Genomic DNA, 26531 nt, shown 5'->3' with positions numbered 1-26531 from the left:
CACCCTCCTTCCCCAGAACGCAGAATGCTCCCGCCAGAGCCTAACTGCAGCTCCCTCCGGGCATCCACACCCTCTACCTCTCCCAGAGCCCTGCCGCGTGGTGCCCTCCCAGGTAGGGTAACCAGGTAGACCCTCCCCAAATACCAGACACACTTGATCCTGGGCGGCGGGGAAGGGACCGGCCTGGAGGAAGGGAGGGGAGACTGGCGGGGGGGGGGGGGCCACGGGGATGGCCGGGAGGAAGGGGGGTGGAGCTGGCAGGGGGTATGTGTCAGGGGCTGGCCTGGAGGAAGGGGGGGGTCGGGAAGCAGAGCTGGGGGGCGGGGATCAGGGGCTGGACGGGAGGATTGGAGAAAGGGGGGCAGGAAGCAGAGCTGGGGGGAGAGATCGGAGGCTGGGGGGGCTGGACTGGAGGAAGGGGGACCCGGAGGAAGGGGGTGGGAAGCAGAACTGGGGAGAGAGATCAGAGGCCAGGGGGGCTCGACTGGAGGAGGGGGACCCGCAGGAAGGAGGTGGGAAGCAGAGCTGGGGGGAGAGATCAGAGGCCAGGGGGGCTGGACTGGAGGAGGGGGACCCGGAGGAAGAGGGTGGGAAGCAGAGCTGGCGGGGCAGGGGGGCCACAGCTGGAGTCCAACAGGCCACGCCCCGGCAGGCACTCCCTCTACTTGCTAGTAGAGGCCAGGCAAAGGCACCCGCCCTGCCCGGCTTTTGCATGCAACCACAGGGTTCCCAGCCTCAATCGTGGCCCCTCCTCCCAGTCGCTCCCCCACCCCCACCAGGCTTTCGTCCGGCGCCCAGCCGGAAATTCAGAAAATATCCGACATTGCACATGTCCGGTATTTTCTGAATTTTTCTATCGGACAGAGGGCACGAATACCAGACTGTCCCGTAGAAACCGGTCACCTGGCAACCCTACATCCCAGGCCAGACATCTATACGCTCTACTCCTCCCAGCTCATTCACATGCAGTCCCCAGCCCGAACACCCACACCTCCCTTGCACCTCCCAGCCCAGGGATTCAGAGAGAGAAACTGCCTGATGCTGGCTGCTGGACTTGTATATTTCCTGCCCACAGCCCCCTTCATTGAGGGCATTCTGGTAACAATCCAGCTCCTTCCTGCTTCCCCAGTAGTGTTGTCTGTTCACCAGCTGGGCTCTGCTGGGTTCAGTACCCAGTAGTGATGGCCAGCATCAGCCCGTTTCTGTGGGGAGAACAGGAAATTCAGCACATACCAATTTCTGTGCAAATTCTGCATTGTGCAATGGCACAGAATTCCCACAGGAGAATTATAAGACTAGTATCTAATTTGAACAAATCTAACAGACAGTTGAGCTGCTTTAGTTTCCAGCTATGAGCTTGTCATTTCTAGCTAAGGCCTGTGGCCTTGGCCAGAGTTGGTACTTAAATTACCAACATCACAGATATTGCTAATAATTGTAACCATTTAGCACTTTTACTAATTGCTTGTTTTTCCTTAATTGAAGCCTTACATAATGTTTATAATTAATAGTTTCACTTTGTTTAACTTGTGAGAGTTCAAATTATTAAGTGTAGTAGCCATTACCTTTATGTGGGCATCCCCTTATCTCACTGGGGCTATGTCTACACTACAGAGTTTTTGCACAAAACTTACGGAGCATCCACACCTCACAAGCACTTTTGTGCAAGAAAATTTACAGTAAAATGTCAGAACAGAGGGCTTTTTGTGGTGTAGGTATACCTCTTTCTACAAGGAATAAACTCCTTTTTGCACAAGAGTTCTTGCTCAAAAAGTTGTGTGTGGATGTTCAACAGGGATTTCTTGTGCAAAAAGAGCCTATCAGAAAAAGCACAGATGCTCTGATGGCCATTCTATGAATGGCAATCAAAACTTTCTTGCACAAGAGTGTCCATGCAGCGTGGACGCTCTCTTGTGCAAAAGCACATTGCTTTTGCGATGCGCTTTTGAGGTGTGGACACACTTTTGTGCAAGAAGTTTTGGTGGAAGATCTCTTCCTCAAAAAGCTTCTTGTGCAAAAACCCTGTACTGTAGAGAAAGCCAGGAGGTGCTGCCAAGTAGCTGTATTTGTTAGCACACGAGGAGGAGAACACCTACCAGCAGCACTGTGCAATGAGCTCAAGTGATACAAACTTTGACACCATATAAAGACTACATCATTCTGGCTCTAAGCTGGCGCTGAAAGGAAGTTAGAGTTATGTAGACGCTCATCCTCAGCAACAGTGATATCCATGAAATGTGGCAAAAAATGCAATACATCCACATTGACCTGACTAACAAAAACAGGATGCAAACAGATGTCACAAAGGTCAAGCCATAGAGGGAATAAATAAATTATCTAGGTTTGTGTATATGCAACTAAAGACATTGGAAGACTAAAAATGGCTCACTCAGCCATGACCTTGCATAAGACTTTGGGAAAACTGGCATCTTACAAAGGTTTGCTTGATGAAAAGTAATTTTTTCATAGTGACTTACAGAAGTGAGCCATGGGAAATTAGTACTGCTGACAAGAAAAATGGAAGCTTCTGAAAGATGGTGGAACCTCTGGCATACATGATGGACAGAAAAGAAGATGTTTATATTTATGTTTATATTATCAATATTATTGGAAATAAGCAGACCCTGCTGTTGAAAATCAGCTGATGCAAACTTACGTACTTTGGTCTCATCGGACTAGAATTGGAAATAACATTGAAAAAGTCATCATGGAATGAATGGTGGCAAGTTATCATAGTAAAGGCTGGTCAGCAATGTGATGGATAGATTGTGTGCAGCTCTGAAGGTGATTAGCTGCTGAGTGTGCAAAGCTAGCAGTGGCTCCTGAAGGCTTCCTAAATTTCTGCTCTGATGTCACCAACATTCCTTTTTTTTTGTAATCAGCAGCAAATATTTGTTTTCAGTTTTCCTCTTTCAACTCATTTCTTTTCTCCCACCTCCTCTGAATCCTTTACTTACCCAATGACACTGTAGTGTTTCAGTGGAATAACACCGCAAGGAGCCTTCCCCAAATCAAGATTAAGCCTTCGCAATAAAAGCATCTTGCTCAGTAATGACGGGTCTTCTGAGTTGTACATGCATGTGCAGGAAGAGCTGCTGCTGCTGCTTGATTGTTTACTGTATGTAATGGAGGAATCAGTTGCTAGAGTAAATCTAAATCTGGATTTTGTTTTCCATTTCAGGGATGGGCAGTCTGGAAAGGTAACTGTGGATGATTATGGTGCCAGAACTGGTAAATCACCTGGAATGATGAGACAATTAAATATCAATGGAGATCTGTATGTAGGTAAGTGACCAACATTGTCTGTACTGGTCCACTGAGAACCATACATGAGAAGTGGTTAAAGGAAGTAACTCAGATGCTTCACTCTAGTTTCCTTTTTGCATTGAGTTGTGGTGGAAGGGATTAGCTTCCCAATTTACTCTCTCAGGCCCATCACATTTGTATTTTTGAGTGCCTATGAAATTATATTTAAAAAGAAGCAAAAACCTCACTGAAAACCTGCTGCTGTATCAGAGCCGATGTTTCTTTTTGTTAGAATGGGAATCTAGGGCTGTCATGTGGTTTACATTGGTTTAAATGGAAAAAAAGGAAGTACATGTACCTCTAGTAGTTTCTTGGTCTCTTTCTCACACCCTGTCTCTCCTAGGTGGCATGAAGGAAATAGCACTGCACACAAACCGACAGTACATGAGGGGTCTGGTGGGGTGTATCTCACACTTCACACTGTCGACAGATTACCACATTTCACTGGTTGAAGATGCCACAGATGGGAAGAACATTAACACCTGTGGGACAAAGTGACAAGAGAAGATGCTCCACACGGAGGGACCATTGTGCGGATGTGTATGTGGCTGAGACCAAAATGACTGGCACTGCACTCTAAGGTCAATGCTTTGAGTTGGCCATGGACAAAAAACCAAACTGAAGGGAAATCATACAAAGGGAGACCATTTTCCATTCTCCTCTTTTTGATGCTCAGTGACAAAACCAAACTGAGTATTTTGTGTAGGAACTGTCACTTTTACCCATTAAATGTTTAGTGAACACTGAAGATCACACATCAGTGCAAATTACAAAGAACGGTGTGATGTAATGACTGTGTTGTGATTCCATAGAGATTTTTTTTACATGTCCAAACAAACAGTATTGAAACATTTGTATTCTTTCCAGCTTACAACGGCACAAAGACTATCATCCAATGAACATTTTCAGGCTCTGTATCTATGCATTTAAATTTCTACCCTCCGAATAAGCAGTTGTTCTTAGCATTCACTGCAATATTCAAGGTTATGTTCCCTCCTATATAAACAACAAAAACGTACATCTCTTGCTTCCAAAACAATGTTGTTTGCTGAAGAGGATAATTCTTAATATTGAAGTTTACTTTTTTATTACCAGCAGCAAAATCAACAAACCAATTTTGTAGAAGTAATTTTGTACTTGTATATTTTTATAGCTGCAGCAAAAGAACTGATCATATAGTATAACTTTTGAAGTGTAGGTGTAATACACTTAGCTCTTTGCACATTTTCCTAAAAACAACAAAACTGTGTTTTTAATTTGTTATATAAAGAAGTTTAATGTCTGTATTATACATTGTCAGTGGAGATATTTGTGAATTATAATCAGTTTGAAATCTGACTTCTTTTTTTTGTAAATTTTGACAGTTAAAATTGTACATTCATGAAGCTTTCCTGGCTTACACCGATTAAAAAGGTGTAAAAATCTTTTGCTTCTGTGATATTTCAGTATTTTTGTATCTCACACAAAGATCAGACTTTGTGTAAGCAAGAGGACCTAGGCCACTTAAACAGCTTATTTTCCATGCATCAGATCAAAATCTATTCCACAGTATGTGTCAAACTGGCATTTGCAGGACCAGCAGAACAGACAGAAAATGCTGCAGGGAGAGTTGGAATTTCAGAGTTTGGAGATTTGGCATTTTCATTATGCTGTGGTCATATAAAAGTAGAATAGTGGAAACAAACTAAAATGTAAGAGGTAACATGCCACCATATCATGGTCACTCAAGAACCCCACTGCTGCTGCCAGAACCAGTCTCATAGGTGCAGTTACAGAATACTATTCAGCTATTGGGGTTCTGCCATTGGAATGGTGCTGGATACGTTGGCTGGAAGAGAAAGATAGATTTATGATTATTCCCAAAAGATAGTACAATATATGGCGCACTGACACGGGTGGATTTCTGGCCTGGGTAGCTGAACTTTTACTATAGGGCGAGTGCTGCTGAAAGACCTAATGAAGAGAGAATCATAGAATCATAGAATAATCATAGAATAATAGGACTGAAAGGGACCTCGAGAGGTCATCGAGTCCAGCCCCCCACCCTCAAGGCAGGACCAAGCTCCGTCTACACCATCCCTGACAGATGTCTATCTAACCTGTTCTTAAATATCTCCAGAGAGGGAGATTCCACCACCTCCCTTGGCAATTTATTCCAATATTTGACCACCCTGACAGTTAGGAATTTTTTCCTAATGTCCAATCTAAACCTCCCCTGCTGCACTTTAAGCCCATTACTCCTTGTCCTGTCCTCAGTAACCAAGAGGAACAAATTTTCTCCTTCCTCCTTGTGACACCCTTTTAGATATTTGAAAACCGCTATCATGTCCCCCCTTAATCTTCTTTTTTCCAAACTAAACAAGCCCAGTTCATGAAGCCTGGCTTCATAGGTCATGTTCTCTAGACCTTTAATCATTCTTGTCGCTCTTCTCTGTACCCTTTCCAATTTCTCCACATCTTTCTTGAAATGTGGCGCCCAGAACTGGACACAGTACTCCAGCTGAGGCCTAACTAGTGCAGAGTAGAGCGGCAGAATGACTTCACGAGTTTTGCTTACAACACACCTGTTGATACAACCTAGAATCATATTTGCTTTTTTTGCAACAGCATCACACTGTTGACTCATATTCAACTTGTGGTCCACTATGACCCCTAGATCCCTTTCCGCCATGCTCCTTCCTAGACAGTCGCTTCCCATCTTGTATGTATGGAACTGATTTTTCCTTCCTAAGTGGAGCACTTTGCATTTCTCTTTATTAAACCTCATCCTGTTTACCTCTGACCATTTCTCTAACTTGCTAAGGTCATTTTGAATTATGTCCCTATCCTCCAAAGAAGTTGCAACCCCACCCAGTTTGGTATCATCTGCAAACTTAATAAGCGTACTCTCTATCCCAATATCTACATCATTGATGAAGATATTGAACAGTACGGGTCCCAAAACAGACCCTTGAGGAACTACACTTGTTATCCCTTTCCAGCAGGATTTAGAACCGTTAACAACAATTATGCACCCACCTTATCGTGGCCCTATCTAAGTTATATTTGCCTAGTTTATCAAAATAAAGAAGATAAAATAGAAAATCGTGCTGCTAAAGTACTAGATTAGCTAAATGAAGACATCTTGTAAGACAATGTACCTTCAGGGGATACTTGTATAGAAGATGCAGAAACAGGCATTTAAGCAAGTTTATGCTGCATTTTATTGTGAACATGGAGATGGCAATTGAATTGGAGCCTTGTATTCCCATTCTTTAAGCATGTGGGGCCATTTATTAAGAGTGACTTAGTTGTACTATGCGTAGTGTCTGTGAGGCACATCTATTTGGTAAGTACTGCATGATGTTTTCAGCATATTTACTTTTACTTTCTCCCATCTGGTTGCTTCCTGTGCCCTTGCAACTCTTGTCACCAAATCTGGAGCCCAATTCAAAAATCAGCATCTGGCAGGAGATGACTCTGTATGTAAAGAAAGTTAATTACAGAAAAAGTCACCTCAGGATAGGGAGCTATGTTGGTGGAACAGGAGCTGGTCTTTCAAAGTGCAGGATTGATTTTTAAGAAGCTTCGTGCTATTAACTTCATGTTTTTAAGAAACTTCGTGTTCGGTGTGAGAGGCCAATAAAGGCACACCACAAACAAACCCACACTCCTAACTCAGATTACCTCACTTGCTATGTCAGCCTCATCCATCCAGCTGAGCAAATAAGGCATAATAAGTAACACTGCTGCATTGACAGATGTGGTGTACTGTAATACTTGACTCTTTCAAAACACATTTCTTTTGGGCAGTTTTAATTTTAAAGACCGCCTCACTCTCCTCTTAAAGAACAGGGCTGAGAAGCCAAAGGCACCTTCACTGCAGAGTGATACCACCATTAAAGCTTCCAGCTTTTTGACTTGTCACACATTCTTCTTGGAATTCCAGCAGCAGTGATATACCCTGCCCTGTGTAGAGGAGGAGATGCCACATGTTGCTCAACACTGCCCCCAATGCTTGTTTAAGGAATGACACTGGCAGTCTGAAAGGAAGTAGTGGGGTCCTTAGCTAACAATAAAGTGAGAGGAACACACAGATGCTGTGAGAGTGGAATAAAAAGGGAGGATTATTTGGGCTCTAACTTTCACGTCACAGGCTGGGAAAGAAGAACTTGTATATTACAAAGCAGTCAGTCATTCCCCAAAAGAAAACCTGACACACATGTGCTCAGTATTCGTGGTTGAGTTAGTTTAATAAACAAGCCAGCAACTATCTGGCACAAGATACAAAACAGGGAGGCTTTGCGTAGTTAGGGCAAACTGTGAGTAGTACGCTCCCAATTAACCAGATACTCTGTTGCTGCCTTTTCTTTACAAAATTACTAGGCACATTGGCACCTCTTTTTCTTCCTTAAAGTTTTAGGACTTGACAATGTAATCGGTTCACTTCACGAACAGCCTAGTATAATGAGTACAGCAGGATAAGATTAACCAAATTTTTCATGACTGCTTTCAACAGCCCTTTGGTTTACAGCAACACATTTCACTTGCATCTGAAACACACAGAATCATTGCAGAATATTATGCAATATTACCACGGTCTTAAATGAAATACTGCACTTCTTATCTTTGGGGCCAGTGAGTGAGCCTTCTTGAGTTTGAATATAGGCACAATACTTTCAATCATCGCCGTGCAGTGGGAGCTGGTTGCTCTCCAGACCTCATATGCTATGCCAGTGATATAAAGGGGTTTAGATCGCAGTCCATACTTGAAGCCTATATCTTGACAAAAACAGAGCAAGTCCCCTGGGCATAGATGTACAGAAAGACTAACATGCCTAAGTCCAATGTTTAGGAGTCACTATGATGTTTCATTCACAGCAGGTGCTTTCATTTCCACCCAAAGTCCTGCCACTGCTCCACAATTAATGAGTTGCTTGGAGCCCTCGCTGACACCTGAGCCTTGGCAAGATTATCAAAATAGGATTTTGCCTGCCTGTCTTGTCAGCAGGGCCCAATGCAGCAGGAGTTTCTAGAGCACAGGTAAAAGACAGTTGGGGGTGGGTGTTTGTTTGTGTGGGGGGGGATTTTTGTGGCCGCTTTGCAGTTGTGTTTCCCAGATTATCTATTCCCTAGCCCTGTGGGAGAGTCAGGCTCAAGTCTCTTCTCCTATCAATCTTTATTTAAACCAAGTGAAATAGCTCCAACAGGAACAACAGAGAACCCCCACCCCCAGAAAGAACATGGCAGTCAAGGCACTCACATAGGATGCAGCAACGTGGGTTAAAGGCCCTCTTCCAAATTGGGTAATGCAGGGATTTGGAAACAGGTATTCCACATCGCAAGTGAGCGCCCTAACCAGTGGCTATACTGGAGTGGGTGATAGGGTTCCTGCTTTCCCTATCCCCCTCCAAATAAAGTTGACCTGACAGACATTGATAGCCAGGAAGTGGGGGGAGGGAAATCATGGCTTAGAATTCCAAGTAGTGGGATGCACCTGCTGCCAGCTACCTAAATCCCAGCTTCCCAGACATTATGTGCCTGAAGAGCTTGGCCTGACACCTCATTCTTTTCATGGGCCTAACATTTCACCTCTCAATCACCCCACTGCAACCAGCGGAGTAGCCTCCTGCGGTTTGATCCTGCCTTTTCCTATGGACATTTCATACCAGTTCATCTCTGCCTTAGCCTTAAGTATACACCAGTCCTTGCCATGCATGAGTAGCCAATAAATAGTAGACTGGTGCCTTCAGGAACACAGGCAAAGGCAGGCCCTCAAGAAAGAGGTACATGTTTTAGAAGAGGACTGCATAGGGAATTACAGAACTTGTTCCGCTATCGAATTGCTACTTACCTGTCCTCCCAAAAGCCAAAAATTATTTCCCTTCATAGAACAGCCTCCCTCATTGGCACCCAGCACCAACTCCATTTCCAGTTGCTTCGTTTGGGGGGGAACTCTCACAGAACGGCACACGCACTAAGCAACAAAGATGAATTTCAGGCCGGACAAAAAGAGAAGAAAACAAAACCCAGAAGGTGGGGGGAACCCTCAACACATAGTGTGAGTGCACCTTATTGCTTCAGTCAGCTCACCCGCCTGCCTAAAAGGGAATGATGGCATCCTACTGTGTGGTGCTGGCACAAAAACATTAAAGATGGCTGCAAAAAGGCAAGAGGGGGACCTTATGGCAAACAGCTGTTGGGACAAAGTTGCTTCTGTTAAATTAGCTTGCCACAAATTATTTTTTTTCTTTAAAAAACACTTAATTTTGGTAAAAATTTACATTTGGTTAAAAAAACAATACATTAGGCTGTCCATGAATACACAGAGAATACTGCAGGAGCTCTCTGCTAGCTATATTGATTACAGAAAAGAGACTGATGCATCACTTGTTTCCTTAGGCTGCAAGGCTCTGGCAATCTATATAACATACCAATTGCTGCAGCATTTTTCTGGGGCAAGCAAGTGCTAACAAGCCACAGCATGAATATTATCTGCCATTTATGTGTCAGGGGAATCTAGTGGGGCTTTTCCTCTCTAAATTGTAATTATTCCTTGGTCTTTCTACTTAAAACATTCCCAGTGCCAGTAAGTGTAGTCCTCCCACCCTCTATATTGTTTCTGGGAGTTGATCATTTTCTATATACTTTGTATTGGAACAGGGCAACATTCATCTCCCTGCAGAGTCATACTCATGCTGGGATACTTATCCCCTTCGCACAAGACTTTCACAAATGAGCATCAGCTCTTTATTGACATCCCTGTTTGGCATAGCTCCCAAAAGGCCTTAGCTTTATGGTGAAATCAGCATCACATGGCTGCCATTAGAATAGCAGCAATGGCAAGTGGCTTGCATCCTTATTTCCTAGTTAAACTATAAAGATGCCAAGAGTAGGAGCCAACTTTTTACTTGCATTCGGTGCTAGACACATTGGCATATTGAGGTTTTTAAGCTGCTCACCCGCCAGCTATTCCTTACAAGAATTTCTGTGTCAGCATCATCTGCTTGAGCTGCTGGTTAAAGGAAAGCACATCATTCAGCTAAATGTCACAGAGAGCAAAAATCAGGCTCAGCTGCTCTAGCTCATGAAACTCATGGGCTCACATCTGTATAAGGGCAGGGCCATCCTTAGTCATTTGCAGCTGCAGTGCTCCATATTTAGTAGTTCTCTATTCTGTGGATGTCTAGGGCCACCACCGGCTGTGGGCAGCACTGGCCTCAATGCTCCAGCCTCCTGCCCTGTGCTCTGCCTAACAGCCCCATCAGCACCAGTCCCCTATCCCTGCCCCCCACCTCCTGGCCCCTTTGGCCCCAGTCCCTGCTCCAGCCCTAATGCCCTCACCCTCTCCACCTCCACCTCTACGTTGACTCTAGTCCCCTCCCCTCCTCCAGCTCCCAACTCTGTCTGCCCCAACCCCCCACTCCCTGCTCCCCTCCACTCTGCCAATGAACCCCATCAGACCCAGTCCCCAAGCCTCCACTCTACCCCCTCCCACTCTGCCTCTCAGTCCTGTTGGACCCAGTCCTCCAGACCCCTGGTTTCCTCATCTCCTAACCCCATCAGACCCAACCCTCCAGAGCCACCTCCACACCTGCCAGCCCTCAGTTCCACTCCCCTTCTGTCTGTGCCACCTCCTGGCCTGCAGCTCCAGCTGTCTGTGCCACTCAGTCTGCCTGCTCCCTTACCAGCCTCCCTACCCCTCCTCAACCCCTCCCCCCAGTTCCTGCTCCCACAGCTTTGAGTACAGTCCTGCCCCTTGGAGCAGCTACTCGCCCCCTGCCCCATAGTGCTTGGACTGCATGGGGCACTAAAATGGTAAGGAAGTCCCTGTGTAAGGGGAACCGTGGCACAATCAGTGGAAAGCTACTATTCAGCCTATATCTGCCCACAATTCCAAGATGACTACTGATTCCCCCATGCAATCCTCTACCTTGTGTTGCAAGGCCATGGTAATGCCATTCATTCCAGCCCAGGACAGCACAGAGCTGACTGGGCCAGGGGTGGCAGGTGTGTATAATTTTTGGTGGTGCCCCATTAGCCACACCCCTGAATCCTGGTAACCACATCCCCTGATCCCCATTAACCAGGCCTCTGGAGGTAACACGCTCGGGGCAAGATGGACACACGACCACAAGTAAAAGGTGTCATGTCACCCCTCTCAAACAACATTTCCCATCATCCTCCTACCAACAAGGATTAGTTCGGCCCCCACCAAACCTCTCCTCATGCAACTATCCTGCAATTACTTTAACCCAATGTGTCTGACATTAACTCGGGGGCAGAGAGGCTGGGGGAAGTGTTCCCTCTAAGGCTATGTCTACACTCGCGGCTTCTTGTGCAAGTACAGCCATTCTTGTGCAAGAACCCACAGAGCATCCACACTGCATGCCTGCTCTTGTGCAAGGAAATTTACAGTACGGTGTGGTAAGAGGGCATCTTGTGTAAGAGCTACGCTCTTTTCTAACAGGTGTAAGCTGTGGATGCTTGGCAGGGATGTCTTGCTCAAGAAACCCATATGGCTAACATGGCCACTGGAGCTTTCTTGCGCAAGAGAGCATCCACACTGCCATGGATGCTCTTGTGCAAATGCACAGTTCGCACATGGAAGTGTGGACGTGTTCTTGCACAAGACTTCTTGCACAAGAACCCTTGCTCAAAATGTTCTTGTGCAAGAAGCCGCCAGTGCAGGCATAGCCTAAGCGTTTCCTCCCATGAGCAGAATGAATTTTGTGTTGTGCACCAATACTGAGTTCATGTGGCTTGTTTGGATGTCCCACTGTGGCACCCAAGTTATTAATAAATATTTTATAAACCTTTATCTTTTCTCTCTGATGCCATGTCTCCTTCTCTTGCTCCATCAGCTCCCCTGGTGCCTTCTGCCCCCCAACTCCTTACTCTCCTCTGCTGTCCTTCTTACTGCCCTCAGCCCTCCTGAGACCTGCCCCCCTCCACCAACCCTTCTCTCCCCCTTGTGCTCACTCCTTCAGTAGCTCCACTCTGATCATGTGAACTATCCCATTCTTATCCCTTCTTCTAACACCTCCCTCTACACACCTGCCCTGCCTCTCTCCTCTGGTGCTGGTCCCGCCCCTGCAGGTGTCTGCTCTTCTGCTTCACCCCCAGAATCCCCTGGCACCTGCACCCTCTCTGTGCCTCCCTCTTCCCTCACTGCCCCTGCCCCCTTTGCCCTTTTTCCCTGATGCCCACCCCATCACCACTTTCCAACCCCACCTTTCTCATGCCCACCCCTTCTTTCAAGACTTCTCCCAGCATCTTCCCCTCCTCCCTTTAGCCCCCAATGCCCTTACTCTTCTCCTCTCCCAGCATCACCCTGTCCTTTCCCCTCCCCCCCCCCCCACTGACAGCTCCCCTCCTGCTTTTCTCCTCATTGTCTGCACTTGGACCCCTGGCATTTGTGTCTCCTCCACCCTTCCCCTTGGTACTTTCCCCTTTCTTCCCCCTTCCCCTCTGCACAAGCCTCTTCCTCTCCCACCCCTTCCTCCCCCTCCACGCAAGCCCCTTCCTCTCCCACCCTTCCCCTTTCTTCCCTCTCCTCATAAGCCTCTTCCTCCCCTCCCTTCTACCTTGCGGGGCTGGAGTCCGTGCTCGGGCCCCAGAAGTCCCCGGACTTCAAACCCGGAGCTATGCCGCACGGTGAAACACCGTGCCGAGCAGTTTTAAAGTTCCGGGCCATGACATCATACCCAGGTGTCTCCTTGCTCACCTGCAAATGCCGTGCATGGCAGCAGCCGGAAAGGGAGAGCCGGACTGAAAGCTGCGCATGGCAGGGACGGGGCAGGGCCAGGGGAGGTACTCTGGGGCTGGGGTGGGAGGACACGGGGGGGGGGGCAGCAAGTGGGGACCGGGGAGAGGCCCAGCTCCAAATATTGCTGGAGCAGGGCCCCCAGCTCTGAATATTACTGGAGTAGGGGCACCATGAACCCATATAACTCGCCGCCCATGGACTGGGCACCTATAGCATATTGTACTAAAAAGCTTTCATGTGCCAAGACCAGGCAAACAGAAAGAATATGTGGGCAGCAGTTGGGCATGCAGAAGTGTCACAAAGTAACTGCCATAGGGAGTCCTGTGGTACCTTAAAAGCTAACAAATTTACTTAGGCATAAGCTTTCCTGGGCTGGAAATTTAATTGAGTGCAGCTAGGGGAGTCCTAGTGGTTGTCTCTCTGAGCCTTATTGGTCAGCCCCAGCCACCAGAGGCTTAGGCTGCTCTAAAACTGGCAGCTGTCACTTTGCAGGGCCATGCTAATCTTGCCCCAGGAAATGAAAGAGATTAAAAATAACCACTTATGCTGGACCCTGTTTTGAGCCCTGGGTGGTCCCAGCTACATACGAGGAGGCCCCCTTCAGCCTGAGATGTCAGTGCAACGCCCAGATAACCCTCCACTGGGAAAGTCGAAAAGCAGTGACGGACGTGTCCCTGCAACAGATTAATCTGACACAATAGAAATGACCCTATCTGCCCAGTCAGCAAGAATTTGTAGAGTGCTTTTCTGCAGATCGTGAACTAGCGCTGGCACTCTTTATTGCTGAGGCACCTGAGACACATCCATAACACTGATGGAGAATTGCTAAATGACTGCAGCCAGCTTCCAATGTGCCTAATTTAGTATGCCAGCTGGAGCCTACAGCTGTGAAATCCAGTACCCTCATCTCTTAGTCTCTCCCCTTCTGGTCCATGTGCACAATTACAGGTTCTGTCACTTGAACTGGGAGGCAGTATCTTAACTGAACATTCCTTTTTCTGGCAGAATTTGAGAACTACACTGGTAGAGCGCCCACCGAAGTTTTACACACTGTATCTACCTACTAATTACCCTCCTCCCAGTTTCTCCTGCTGTTCAGATTCCTCCCATGATGTCTGACCGTGAACCAAGGCACCCCTGAATTCACATGCCATTGCAGTATTTGTACAAAACAGACCTTGCAAGGGGTCATAAAAGCTAGCCACACCTTGGTCATCAATACAATTGTAAAATGCATGTGTTAATGTTATATGGGAATTCCCTCTGTAATGTTACTAGTGTGTGCACTGAACATGGTAAAAACAAAACAGCATAGCTTAGGTAATGGTGATAAACAGGTTCATCCTAGGCAAAGGAACGTGGGTTTACCTCATCTTACATATTAGCAGTAAACAAAGCCATCAAGCTAAGCCTGCAGAGATTATCCTGATTCTTAACTAGAGACACAGAATTAACCTGACTCCTGTCTCCGCAAGGGGAGACAGAAGACTGAATCCTTGAAGGGGTGTGGGGTTTTCTGTCTTTTCAGACAAAAACAACCACTTTAGAGATAGTGAGACTCCATTTTTATCCTTCCCCTTGGGAGAGAGAGAAATACAGCCATCTGATCTCTGTGAGGGGGTCCTAGCCAGGCTGGCCAGTAAAAGCCTGGGAACTGGGTGAAAGAAATCATCTTGAACAAAGACTGTATTGTGCTAGATCATATTAAACTTTTAGATGCATGTTTTCACTGTTACTAGTTTGTAGTCATCTCTACCTTTAACCCTGTTACTTGGTGGCATTGAAAACATGCTCTCTTCACTAAACTTGCTTTGCTTTCATTGTAAATCATCAGTGTTATGTATGTTCAGTAAAATGTGTACTTCTAAACAGCAGGATGGAGTGTTTTACTGTCTCTGTAAAGGCAGCAAATGAAACATTTTCCCTGCAAGAGTCCAAGGAGAGGGTTTGATCCTTGAACTAGGATGATTTTCAAGATGAATCTAAAGCTGGAAGAGTATTAAAGTCACCCAGCAAAGAGCAGCCTGGTTGGGCAAAACTAGGATGAAGCTCTGCGCTGCTGGCGGGGGGGGGGGGGGGGGGGGAGTAAGAGGAGGCTGTTGGGATGGGACACCACTCCTACCCCCTGGCTAATACCACTCCATGGACCCAGCCTCCATGACTTGATCTCACTTCCCTTTAAACTCTGTTCTAGTTCTAGCCTTCACAGCCTCCTGCAGCAAGGAGTTCCACAGGTTGACTCTTTGCTTTGTGAAGAACAACTTTCTGTTACTAGTTTGAAGCCTGCTACCCATTCCTTTCCTTTGGTGTCCTCTAGTCCTTCTTTATGGGAACTAATGAAGAACTTTTCTGTATGCACCCTCTCCACCCAACTCCTGCTTTTAGAGACCTCTATCCTGTCCCCCCTCCGTCTCCTCTTTTCTAAGCTGAAAAGTCCCAGTCTCTTTAGCCTCTCTTCATATGGGACCTGTTCCCAACCCCTGATCATTTTAGTTGCCCTCCCCTCTCCCAGCCTCTCTCTTCCTCTCTCCCACCTCCTTTTCCCAGTCTCCCCCAGTTTTGTTCAATAAAGACAGATTCCATTTTGGAAGACACGTTATCTTTATTTTGTACATCAAGAAAAGGGGCTAGGGAAGGGTAAGTGGAAGGAGGTGAGGGAGGAATGGGGCACGAGTCCCCGATGGGGAGGACTGGGCTGGCTCTGCGGGCTTTTGGGGTGGAACCTCTCCTGCAGCCCCCCGATTGCCCCCTCTCCCCAGATGGCAGCCTGCGGCAAGTGCAGCCGGGCTGATGGCCGAGTGGTGTGATGTGCCCAGTGTGGGCACTCAGGGCACTCCAAGCCAGGACTGCTTTGCAAGCGGGGCACCCCTGAGAACTGTCTGTCCGTGGTGAGGGTCGGGACCCTTTAAGCACAGCCCTCAGCTAGCCTGAGACAGCATCTCCACGCTCTAAGTCCTCCTCTGATGCCCTGCCGGCACTGCTTCTGGCCATCCTTAAGCCCGGTTCAGGGTCCACTTAATGTGGACATGCTAGTTCGAATTAGCAAAACGCTAATTCGAACTAGTTTTTTAGTCTGGATCCGTTAGTTCGAATTAACGTTGTAGTGTAGACATACCCTTAGGTTGGAAATCTGTCATAAAAACTAATCGTCCATATGATTCCGAATTTTCTAACTCCCTGAAACTAGGTTTAGTTGAGTCTTTAAAAATCAGTATGTGGCAGGAGTCAGGAATTACTTTAGGAGCTTGTTTCTAAACTTCATCATATAAAGTAGGTGCTTTGGAGGATCTCTACATTCCTAACAGCCAGTAGAGCAGGAAACCAGAAATGTGAACTGAACAGATATAAGCCATGTAATGATGGAGCACACTGTCAGTAGCAGATTAAACTCTGGACCAATTCGGTTTTTTAAACTCGTGTATAGCTGCAGTAACTCAGTTTACATCAAACAGCAGCACTTGTCTCTCACAATTAAAAAAAATACATAAGCAAATAACGTCCAAATTGATAATAGCGTAAGAAAATATATTTATTAAATTCTATGGCAATACTATGGCAAAATTGTTAAATACATGCATATTTTTAACCAGACATAAGCAATTTGTCAAGTTACACAGCCAAGCAAACTAGCTTAAAATGTATGCAAAAGTTGGTATCTTAGTACTAAGGTTATTTATAAACGTAGCATATCATACTGTCATCATCTTTCCCATCTTGATGCTACACTTGTCTTTCCACGCATGCATTTGTTTAGAAGCTCATTCAATAAAACTGTCTGCTGATACATTTTCTTGAATCAACGTTTTGTTTACTTGGTATATTTCAACATTATTTATTAAAGTGCCTTGTGATAATTCTGTTTAAATTGTGAACAAAATGTTTTAAACACATAGCAGATTTGGAAATATATGCCAATTTCACCAAAAAAAGGAGGGAAAAAACCCCTGTAAAGGCCAATTTCTAAATTTGAAGTAATATAAAGGGAATAGTGTTAAACTGACTAGCTTTTTGCCAGTCTTCTTTTTCACCTTCATTTATTCTCCAAACTAACTTTATACTTTACAATTTGAAATTAGTGGACAACGCTTTCATTCATGTTATAAACTGATTCCATTGAAATACATGTAAAAAACATAAAACACTTCTAAACAAAATATTTAGGCTGTAAAAAAAAAAATGGTAAAAAGGCACCTAAAAACCGACTAAATCCATTCACAGTATGTTTTTAAACAGCATTTTAGTACAATACAATTTTTTCTCTCATCACCTGAAGGATTCTACCAAAACTTTTAATGTGTGCACCACAAAAGGACAAAGTTAAGACTTACAATTGCATTGCATTTTGGAGGGATTTTAGGTAAGATCTGAATTGAAATAAGTAAAAGTGAAAGCCTACTTGCTTTGTAAGCATTCCAGGAGCTCGATGAAATATAGTGCTGGATAGCATCATTCACTTTTTACTACTATATAAAGAGACACTGCCAGATTTAAAACAATGTATTCTTATTAAAATCCTTACAATTGTTACAAACTCTTTAATAATCTGAATTAAAAAACCTTTCTCTAATTCAACTTTTCACTGGTTAAACTGATTACTTTTTGACTTTTTTTTAGCTTGAATGATGAAAATAAATTAGCAAGTTTCACTTTCGTTTATTGTCAAATTCTAATCAATGATATTCTCTAGTTCTCATGGCTTTAGTGAAATGCAGTAATGTGAGATGCTGACTTAAATGTATGATTTAAAAAATGTTGCAATTAGAATTGATTAAATCATGAAATAATTTCTGTTGTGTTAGTTTTTTATTATCTTTCTTATTACACAGAACCTAACTCTGCGCCAAACTTTACCTAGCAGTGTCTCCTTAAGTGGCATATGATAAAAATGAGACTGTCCAATAATTTAGGCTTAAAATTTAGTCTGCCATAGTTTGAAAGTCACATGGGTGTTCATCTCCATTCTGCAGAGAAAACAGCTACCAGTTTGTGGGCAAAATTATGGTGATACTTACTGAGAAAACTTCTAAAGCTGCAAAAGATCTTACAGCGTCATTTGATACTTGTTTGCTTCCCATGAAAAAATGGCCACAGACAGAGCCTATGTTACAAACACTGGGGGAAACCAAGACTTAGATAACTGGACAAGAAAACATTATGATGAAAGGAACTGGTTTCCAGCTGCCATGAGGACATTTAAAATAACAGATGAACCCAAGCTTCAGAATGTGGAGCTAGATCTTTAAACAGCCCAAAGTTTGGAGCTGCATCTGGACCTGGATTAAAAAAAACCCCAAAGTCTGTTTGTGTTTGGAGTTGGAGTTCTTGTTGCTCTCTAAAGAGCTGAGAGTTACGGAAACTAAAACTAAAAGCATCTAAAGAACTACTGACAGCATCCTTTTAAATGTGCATTTCACAAGTCAATATTTTATATGTAATAACATTAATCACAATGTAATCATATGGGAAATGCAAGCAGCATTGTCCTTTCTAGCATTTAAAAAAATCTTCTACCTCTAATAAAAGGTCATATGGCAGAGGGGAGCTCTCTGATAAAACAACCTGGGAATTTCTAGATGACTTCTTATACAATATCGAAATACAGTAAAAGTACAAGTATATATTTGCATAAATAATTTAGGACCTTTTAAAAAATTAGAAATGATATTATAAAATAATTTGAACTAAAGTTCTCACTAAATTCTTCTACTCTGGAACTGAATACTATTTTATTTACATGAGAAGCTCAGATATGCTAGCTGTTTATTAGAGTAAAACACAGCCATTTAATTCTTCCAGTCTAATCAATATTCATGTTTTTTCTCTTATATTTCCAATATAGCTTTTGAATTAGTCACATCTATTACTGTAGTGTATTTAATATGTACAATAACAAAGAAATATAATTAAATTGATTAAAATATATCACTGAGGATCTTGTTATATTTCTTTCTGGGACTATCTTGCGCCCTTCATCATATTCAATTTCTTTTGATGCCATAATTATGCTCCCTCCATGAGCAATTTCACATTCAGTCAGAGGGGCAGTCTCAGGGGATCACGCAATCTATACCTGCATCAATTGGATGAAGGTCCAAACTCACCCTACTTGGGTGAATTTAGTTCACCTGTTCTCCCCCCCCCCCCGCCTCCCCCCACTTTTCAGAGTAACCCAGGTTTCTATTTCCAGAAGGAAAGATGTACCTTTTCCCATTTCTTTACTTTATATGGTGGTATTAGGATGTTAGTTTCACAAGGGATACATCTACACTTCGAGCTGGATGTAAGATTCCCATTGTGAGGAGACATTAGCCAGCAAAAGTATTCTGAGCTGGCAATTAAACTGCTAACTCGAAACACAGACATACTCTAAAAAAGAAATAAACTGAATCTGCCAAGTGACTTCAATCTGAGCGACAATACCGCAAACAGTTTCTACCACTATAATGCTCGTTACTATATGTCTTCTCATTACTTCAAAGGATGAGTTACCATAGTGAGGCCTACATGGTAGTAAGTGTTTGCAGGATCAGGTCCTAAGCCTACATATTCAGAGAACACATGCTAGAAGATATAATTCACTGATTAGCTGTAACATTAGCTTACTACATCTGATGATATATTAACCAGCTTTGTGAGGTATATCATGTATAGACTATTCAAATTTACAACCCTAATTAAAATGTCATGTCAGTTAATATTCCAAGTCCCCATGTATCAGTCAATACAACACAAATAATGAACACAGAATAGCAAGTACACACAAATAAATCAAATGCTACTGATGCTCAAGAACAGAGAGAATACAAAAATCCTAGCCACAAAACAGACACATACAAACCAAATATGGCTCAAAATTAAAAAGCAGCATAAATTACTTGTTCCACAATTAAACTGCCTGACATTTAAAAAAAATAACATCTGTTAGGGTACGTCTACACAGCAACATTATTTCAAAACAACTAGTATTATTTCAACACTTATTCTGTGTCTACACAGCAGGCAGTTATTTTGAAATAATGTCAAAATACTGTCAAGCTGGAGGACTTCTTACTCCAACTCCTGTAACCCTCATTGTATAAGTAAGGGAAGTCAGAGGAAGAGTGCTCCATTTTGAAATAAGTGCTGCGTAAACGCTCTCGATTTCAAAATAAGGTATTTCGAAATAAGCTACACAACTGATGTAGCTCAATTTGCATAGCTTATTTTGAGTTAAATCCTGCTGTGTAGCTGCACCCTCAGATGCCCACACAGTATTAAAAGTGAAACTACCTATGTTCTAAAAAAGAGCATCAATGTGCGTTGACAGAATTCCGCTGATTAAATTCAACGCCCTTTTGGACGCAACATTTATCTCTCCGTTCCCTGACTACAAAATAAAAATCTATAGGTATTTAATAAATCCAAAGGCTCAGATATAGAGAGAGAAATGTGCTGGAAATGCAAAGTTTTCTATTATATCAGAGGCTTTTCACAAACAGGAAAAGCAAACCTATTTTAAAAGAATTTCATTGGGAAACTACAAGGCATCAATTAAGGAGCCTAATTTGAAGCATGTGGCTTTTCCCTTACAACTCCCATTAATGTTTATGGAAGTTAAACAGCACCATGCATAGAGAGTAGCCTTGTTATGGAAGACTAGTTACTCCTCTACTTTTTTCTTCAAGGCGCTTCAGCAATTATTGTACATTTGCACAGGTTTGAAAAGGAACTCAGTCATCTAACAAGACTAGTCATTCAGGCACAAAGGTTGGCTGACATCTTTGCTAATTTGGTATGCCTCTTCCTGAAGATTTTACTGAACATTCTGGTATTTACACTGATTTAAAATGACAATCTTTATTTTAATATCAGGTATATGAAGTAGCTTTCAAAATAGTCCACTATATCAGTGAAATTGCATACAGCTGAACTGCACTGCTAGGCAGGGCTCACTTTTAATGAAGACAGCTGTTAACTAGTTTGTAACACACTGAATATGATGTATGTCTATTTGGCATATAGATACATACCCGTCTGTCTCTCTCACTAGTCTCATTTCCATTACAGTGGCATTGTGTGAAGAGGTATTCAGGCCCTAGCATTCAGAATAGGCGTTTTCAACTATAAATAGAGCCCTGCAAATCTGCAGATATTCTTATATCCACATGTATCAGCATTATTGATCTCTGTGGCTCATTTTTGTGGATGCGGATACAAAATTTTGTATCAGCGCTTGGATATAGCCATAAACCCTAAGAGTAGAAAGTTCTCCAGAAAGCCAGTGCAAGCGATGTAACAATCACATTTTTACAAAGTAAAGTAGCATAGCTGGTGAAAAAGAAGAAATACCTGCACTTTGAGTGTTTAGGTCACAGTACAGATGCCCTACACTCTGAAAAAATTGAATGCTCCCTCATCATTCAGAAATCAGATTATTTCAAATATTGTTGCCTTTACTGTCAATAAATGGTGAAATAAAGTATAACCTGAGAGCAGGTGCAGTATACAGTTTGGCTATGTCTACACTATCCCCCCTTGCGCAAAAATATATGCGCATGAGGAGAAGCGTGGAATATCTGTGCCTCATTTGCATAATTAATGCGGCTCTGTTTTTGCACAAAAACGAACTGTCTACACAGTTCCTTTTTGCACAAAAGCCTCTTGCGTAAAAACGGAGCCTAATTAATTATGCTAATGAGGCATGGTGCTATTCCACGCTTCACCTCATTTGCATATTTTTTGTGCAAGAGGGGGCAGTGTAGACATAGCCTATGTGTTATTCATTTAACTGAACTTCTGTTCAGTTATTCTTTCTACTATACTACAGAAGCAAAATGGGGAAATTACATAAGTACTAGATATTACCAAATGTTATATCCAAGTAAGTGAAGTAAAATATAATATAATATAATGGTACTTTGCATAGATGAAAGCTTAACATTTGTCTTTGTATAAATATTTATAGCAAATAAAACTACATATTTTCCTTAAAATAAAACTAATCTGCATTACAAATCTAATAGCAAAATACTAATTATTTTAGGCAACAGTGTGACTGAGTTGAATCTAATTGTTATTCCCAGAGTCAAAAGCTATCAGCCAGTGATTTATCCCTTAGTTAAGTCTCAAGGCATTTGTAAGTCTGCCCTATAGTTTACGGAATCTCTCCTTGGTGTTGCTGATCTGGTGTAAAGTTTTCCTGGACGTTAAGACATCACTTTGTCATAGCAGTGATGGAGGCTTTGTCAGTAGATTGCATATTGAAGATAAACTTTTTGCTCATCACAGAACATGTAATAAAGGGTTAAACAGTCAGTTGCCAAGTAGGTATCTATGAAATGGGAAAGCAATGCCTCAAACTGGCATTTCTAATAGCAGCTCTGTAAATAATGTGACATGGAAAATGATCTGAAAATCCCATTCAGACCATCTGTGTTATATATCTGAAATAATTTTTGTTAAAATGGTATCATCTACCTAGTGCAAAGCATGGTGCATGCTTGCGAGTGTTGAAATCACTATTTGCAAAGGGCTTTTTCTATTGTTAATTCTTAAAAGGGATTTTTAAGATATGAAGTTCAGGAGATGCAAGTATGTGCCCCTTCCCCCCAAGGCCTTTCATTTCTTAACAAAAATTATGCAGTAGTGAGAAGAGTTTGAGGAAGGATATCACAAGAGTTTCTTCAAACAGCTATTCCTAAATTGTGGAATTCACCATTTAATTACCATGTATAGCCATGGTGTCCTACACGCTAGCCGCTAGCCAGATGTGGCTATTTGGCCAGTTGAGAGTGGCAAGTTGGCTAGGACAATTATTCATTATTTCAGGATAATGTGGTTAGTTTGCTACAGCAGTAGCCACTACAGTGGCTACCAATTCAAAACTGGTTAGATACCATGGAGGAAGTAAGTTACTTGTAGGTATGTACAGAAATCTCTATAAAGATTAAATTTAATTCTGAGCAGTTCAAAAAAGTCAGTTGCATTATGACTCAGAATAAGTATCTCCAAGAATCTACTGTCTTTTTATAACCTATCTTTTTGAAGTTACCTTCTTCACATCCTGAAAGAAAAACACACATCTGAGAGTCAACAAGAATTTTGTTAATAGTCCAAGGTCTGGAATTGCTTTTCCCTTCCATATTGGCAGAGTGGTTCCCAGGACAGGATGTTCTCTTATCGCCTGATGGACAAGAGAAATCAGATTTGAAGAGGCTAATACCCTTTTTGCCCCTGCCTTTTAAACCTCATCAAGCTGATTATCAATATTCTTTTATGTCACTTAAAAATCAACACCTGATCCACCCAGTGTTTTTGTTTGTCTGTTTAAAAAAGAATAGGGAATACTTGGAGAAAGACATTCATTTTTAGCCAAGCGACTCATGCAAGCACAGACTGTGGTAAATTATGCCACCTTTGAAGTATCCAAAGAGTGGGTACACATACAGAATTTTAGCATTTACTGCTGAGATCAGTTTAAGGCCATTTTTTTCTCATGGGCAGCCAGTTCACAGTTCTATATGCAATGAACATGTTTGTTTTTGCAGATCTATCTTCCTGATCTGCTCTAATTCCTTCAGAGCTATAGATCTGATATCAAATTCAGCAGGACTGGCTGTCTCGGTGCTTGATATAGAAAGCTATTTCTGCAATTAAATTATTTCAGGAACCACAGATTAATGCTTGAAATCAAGACCTTAAAAGGATTCAGCTAAGAGCTTAAAGACACACTGTTTTACAGCAATGTTATGCCACATGACCCTACATTATCCTTTCAATAATTAGAAACAGATTTAAGCTATAAAGCATTTAAAAACAAAGTCAATGAAGCAATGGCTTGGTTCTAGCGATGCATTTGTCATAATCTAATGTTTATACCGTGAAGTGTTACATTTAGAGCGGTCTATAGCAGGCTTAAATGATGTAGGAGTGAAAGCAGAGGTAAATCAAAGATGATGATGTTTAACATTTCTGTAAAATACGCTGCCATTAGAGCATTACTTCAGGTAACTAGTGGTGGGGAACTCGCTATTAAAAATCATTAGTGGCATTAGTTTACCTAGGATCCTTCTTGCCTGCAGAGAAATTCTATTGTATGTTTCCACCTTGGATTTGGAAGGAGTGCTCTGGTTGGTAGATACTCTTTCTGGAGATTAGCCACAAAGAGACTTGCTGGCTGGTGGGGACTATTATAATTGAAGACAAACCTTTCTCACTGGTGGAACAAATCTGCCTGGGCAGCTAGTGCTACTAAATGCAATCCATGGGGCAGTCTCTACTGATCAGTTAGGACAACCAACAACTTTGGAAGAATAAGACTAGTCACTTGGGTGGTCTGCTCATGGCACTTTAGTTCTGGACTAATAATGACCTCAATTAGAGTTTCTAGAAGAAAAAGATGCTTAACCTCTTTGAGGTAACAGATCAAAGATGCTTAACCTCTTTGAGGAAGTGCAATATGTTAAGAAATACTACTTCCTTAACCAAAAGAGAAAACAGCGTTTTTAAAGTTTAAAAAAAATTAATGCTGAAGTTTAAACATTTTGCAGTTCTTGTTTAGTTTAAGTCAGTATTACACACATTTTCCATGTTTGTACCCCTGAGTCAGATACTGAATAAACATTGTACAGTAGGTACAGAAACTAGTGTTCTGGTTATCAAACAACAAACATGAATAGACATTCTTTAAAGTGTTAAAATACGATGATATTTTTAACAATGGGACTTAAACTAAGATTAAAGTGCTAATTTTAATGTCTAGGTAACAGATTTAATTAACATTTGCAACTGTTAGGCTGAAAGTTTCCCTATCACCATCACCCCCCATTTAGACAGTCTATAAACTACTCTAGTCATTCTGAATATTCATAAGAACCAATGAACTACAGAAGCAGAACACCTTTAAAGTAACAAGCTGCATGATCTTGAAGGACAACTTGAAAACAGACAGTTTTTTGGCTAGGATTATGAGATCTAACCTCAAAACCCCTGTATCTTACTACTGTAATAACTGAATTTCTATAAAGTTGGAGTTTTAGTCTGTATTAAAATGGAACATTAACACTTTAACTATAACTTACACATGATAATATTTAGCTCATAAAAAAATGCTGCTGACTGTCTCCAAGGATAACCCATGCTGTTATGACAACACTAGGGACAAGAACTTATTGAGTGGCAGGTTCAGATGAAATGATGATTACTGTGATTATTAATCATTTGGTTTGTTCTGAAAAAAATTTGTAAAGGACCATCCTGTGTTGTTAGAGGTGGAAGCGTCTTCATAATCCTTTGGGGGGATCAAAAATTGCCGAGAATTAATGGAACACGGACTTCCAAAAGATCCATTTTCATTGTTACTTTCAATGGATACAGGAGAGTCTGGAGAGTCTAACTTCCAGGCATTAGTGTTTGCTTGAGGTCTGTAGCCCGCAGTTTTATCTATGTCCTCTTCTGCGGGTGAGTGACTCTCCATTTTCATAGCATTAATTGGCAGTTGCATTTGTGGCTTATAGCCTGCTGTAGTGACAAAGTTAATATCTGTCTCTTCCTCTAGACTAACTTGAGGCTGATACATTGACTGAATGTCAATATAAATGACTTGAGAAGATCCCACAGGTTCATCTATTGGTGGACTGGAGATCTCCTCCTCAATGATTGCTGGGCAGTATGACAGCACCACATGGCTTCCTGTTTCTAGGTCAGATCCATCTTCAGGAAGCTCGCTCTCTGCTACTGGGGACATAATTTCTGTGTCTTCTATTTTAGGGACTGTGGATCGCGTTTCCACCACTTCCACACTATTTGGAGTGCAAGGATTCATTTCCAAGGTTTTAAGAGCTGTGTTCCCCTAAACAGAAAACACAAAAAAATGAGGACAATCAAAAATAATTGGATATTAAGAAAAGTGAAGAGATGATCAGGTGCTTCAGTTTCCCCTTCCACACACCATTGTGCACCTGTTACACTCTTGCTGCTGTGCCCTTTTCTAAGCCAGTTAATAGGTTTAGTTCATATAGATAATGTATTGCACTATGTACAATGGTTTGCTAAGTTAAATTGAGAGACATGCCACCATCTGTACATTGCAACAGAGCAATTCTTTACTGTTTAAAAAACTATTTGACTTTTTCTCTCCCGGTCCCTTCCCAATATATTTGGTGCTCAACTCATTTTAAAATATTTTAACAAGTTCAGCTTCACAATTATTCCTAAATTTTGCCAAAAACTATTTAGCATATAAAACCCACCACTATTTCCCTGTTATTTCTCTCATGTAATGTACTCTGAAAGCAATAGTTTGCCTTTCCATTAACTTCCAATTACAAACTGTTACTAATGAGCATGAAAGGGAGCTGGAGAGAATACTCTCGCTTCTCACTGCTGCCAATGCAAGGAGGAAGGAAATTGACAGCTGGAGACAAACCAGATCATATAATCACTTCTACAGACTCTTGCATCAAGAAGATATGTCCAACTGTACATTTCAGATCAATGG

At 42.4% G+C, this 26531-nt stretch overlaps 2 protein-coding genes and 1 long non-coding RNA gene across 5 annotated transcripts in view; 1 reads left to right on the top strand and 2 right to left on the bottom strand.

Moving 5' to 3' along the window:
• The window catches only part of EGFLAM (EGF like, fibronectin type III and laminin G domains), a 125691-nt gene extending 120961 nt beyond the window's left edge, over nucleotides 1-4730 (top strand). For both annotated transcript variants that reach the window (XM_006139475.4, XM_089779411.1), the window contains 2 exons: nucleotides 3182-3285; nucleotides 3650-4730. In XM_006139475.4, coding sequence (XP_006139537.3) covers nucleotides 3182-3285; nucleotides 3650-3804 — 259 coding nt within the window. In that variant the 3' untranslated portion in view covers nucleotides 3805-4730. The remainder of the gene's footprint in view (nucleotides 1-3181; nucleotides 3286-3649) is intronic.
• On the bottom strand, nucleotides 951-3737 carry LOC149524199 (uncharacterized). The gene is made up of 3 exons (XR_016349942.1): nucleotides 3605-3737; nucleotides 2958-3240; nucleotides 951-1202 (listed from the first exon to the last, which is right to left on the bottom strand). It is a non-coding gene; the product is annotated as an uncharacterized LOC149524199 (long non-coding RNA).
• An 11832-nt stretch (nucleotides 4731-16562) lies between the features above and the next one.
• LIFR (LIF receptor subunit alpha) overlaps nucleotides 16563-26531 on the bottom strand; it is an 87404-nt gene continuing 77435 nt past the window's right edge. For both annotated transcript variants that reach the window (XM_075932518.2, XM_075932516.2), the window contains one exon: nucleotides 16563-25883. In XM_075932518.2, coding sequence (XP_075788633.2) covers nucleotides 25245-25883 — 639 coding nt within the window. In that variant the 3' untranslated portion in view covers nucleotides 16563-25244. The remainder of the gene's footprint in view (nucleotides 25884-26531) is intronic.

The sequence above is a fragment of the Pelodiscus sinensis genome, chromosome 6, assembly GCF_052426305.1.
Source record: "Pelodiscus sinensis isolate ZL-2025 chromosome 6, ASM5242630v1, whole genome shotgun sequence".
Taxonomy (NCBI): Eukaryota; Metazoa; Chordata; order Testudines; family Trionychidae; genus Pelodiscus; species Pelodiscus sinensis.
Note: the sequence above shows the minus strand (reverse complement) of the source record. Positions and strands in the feature narration are given on the sequence as shown.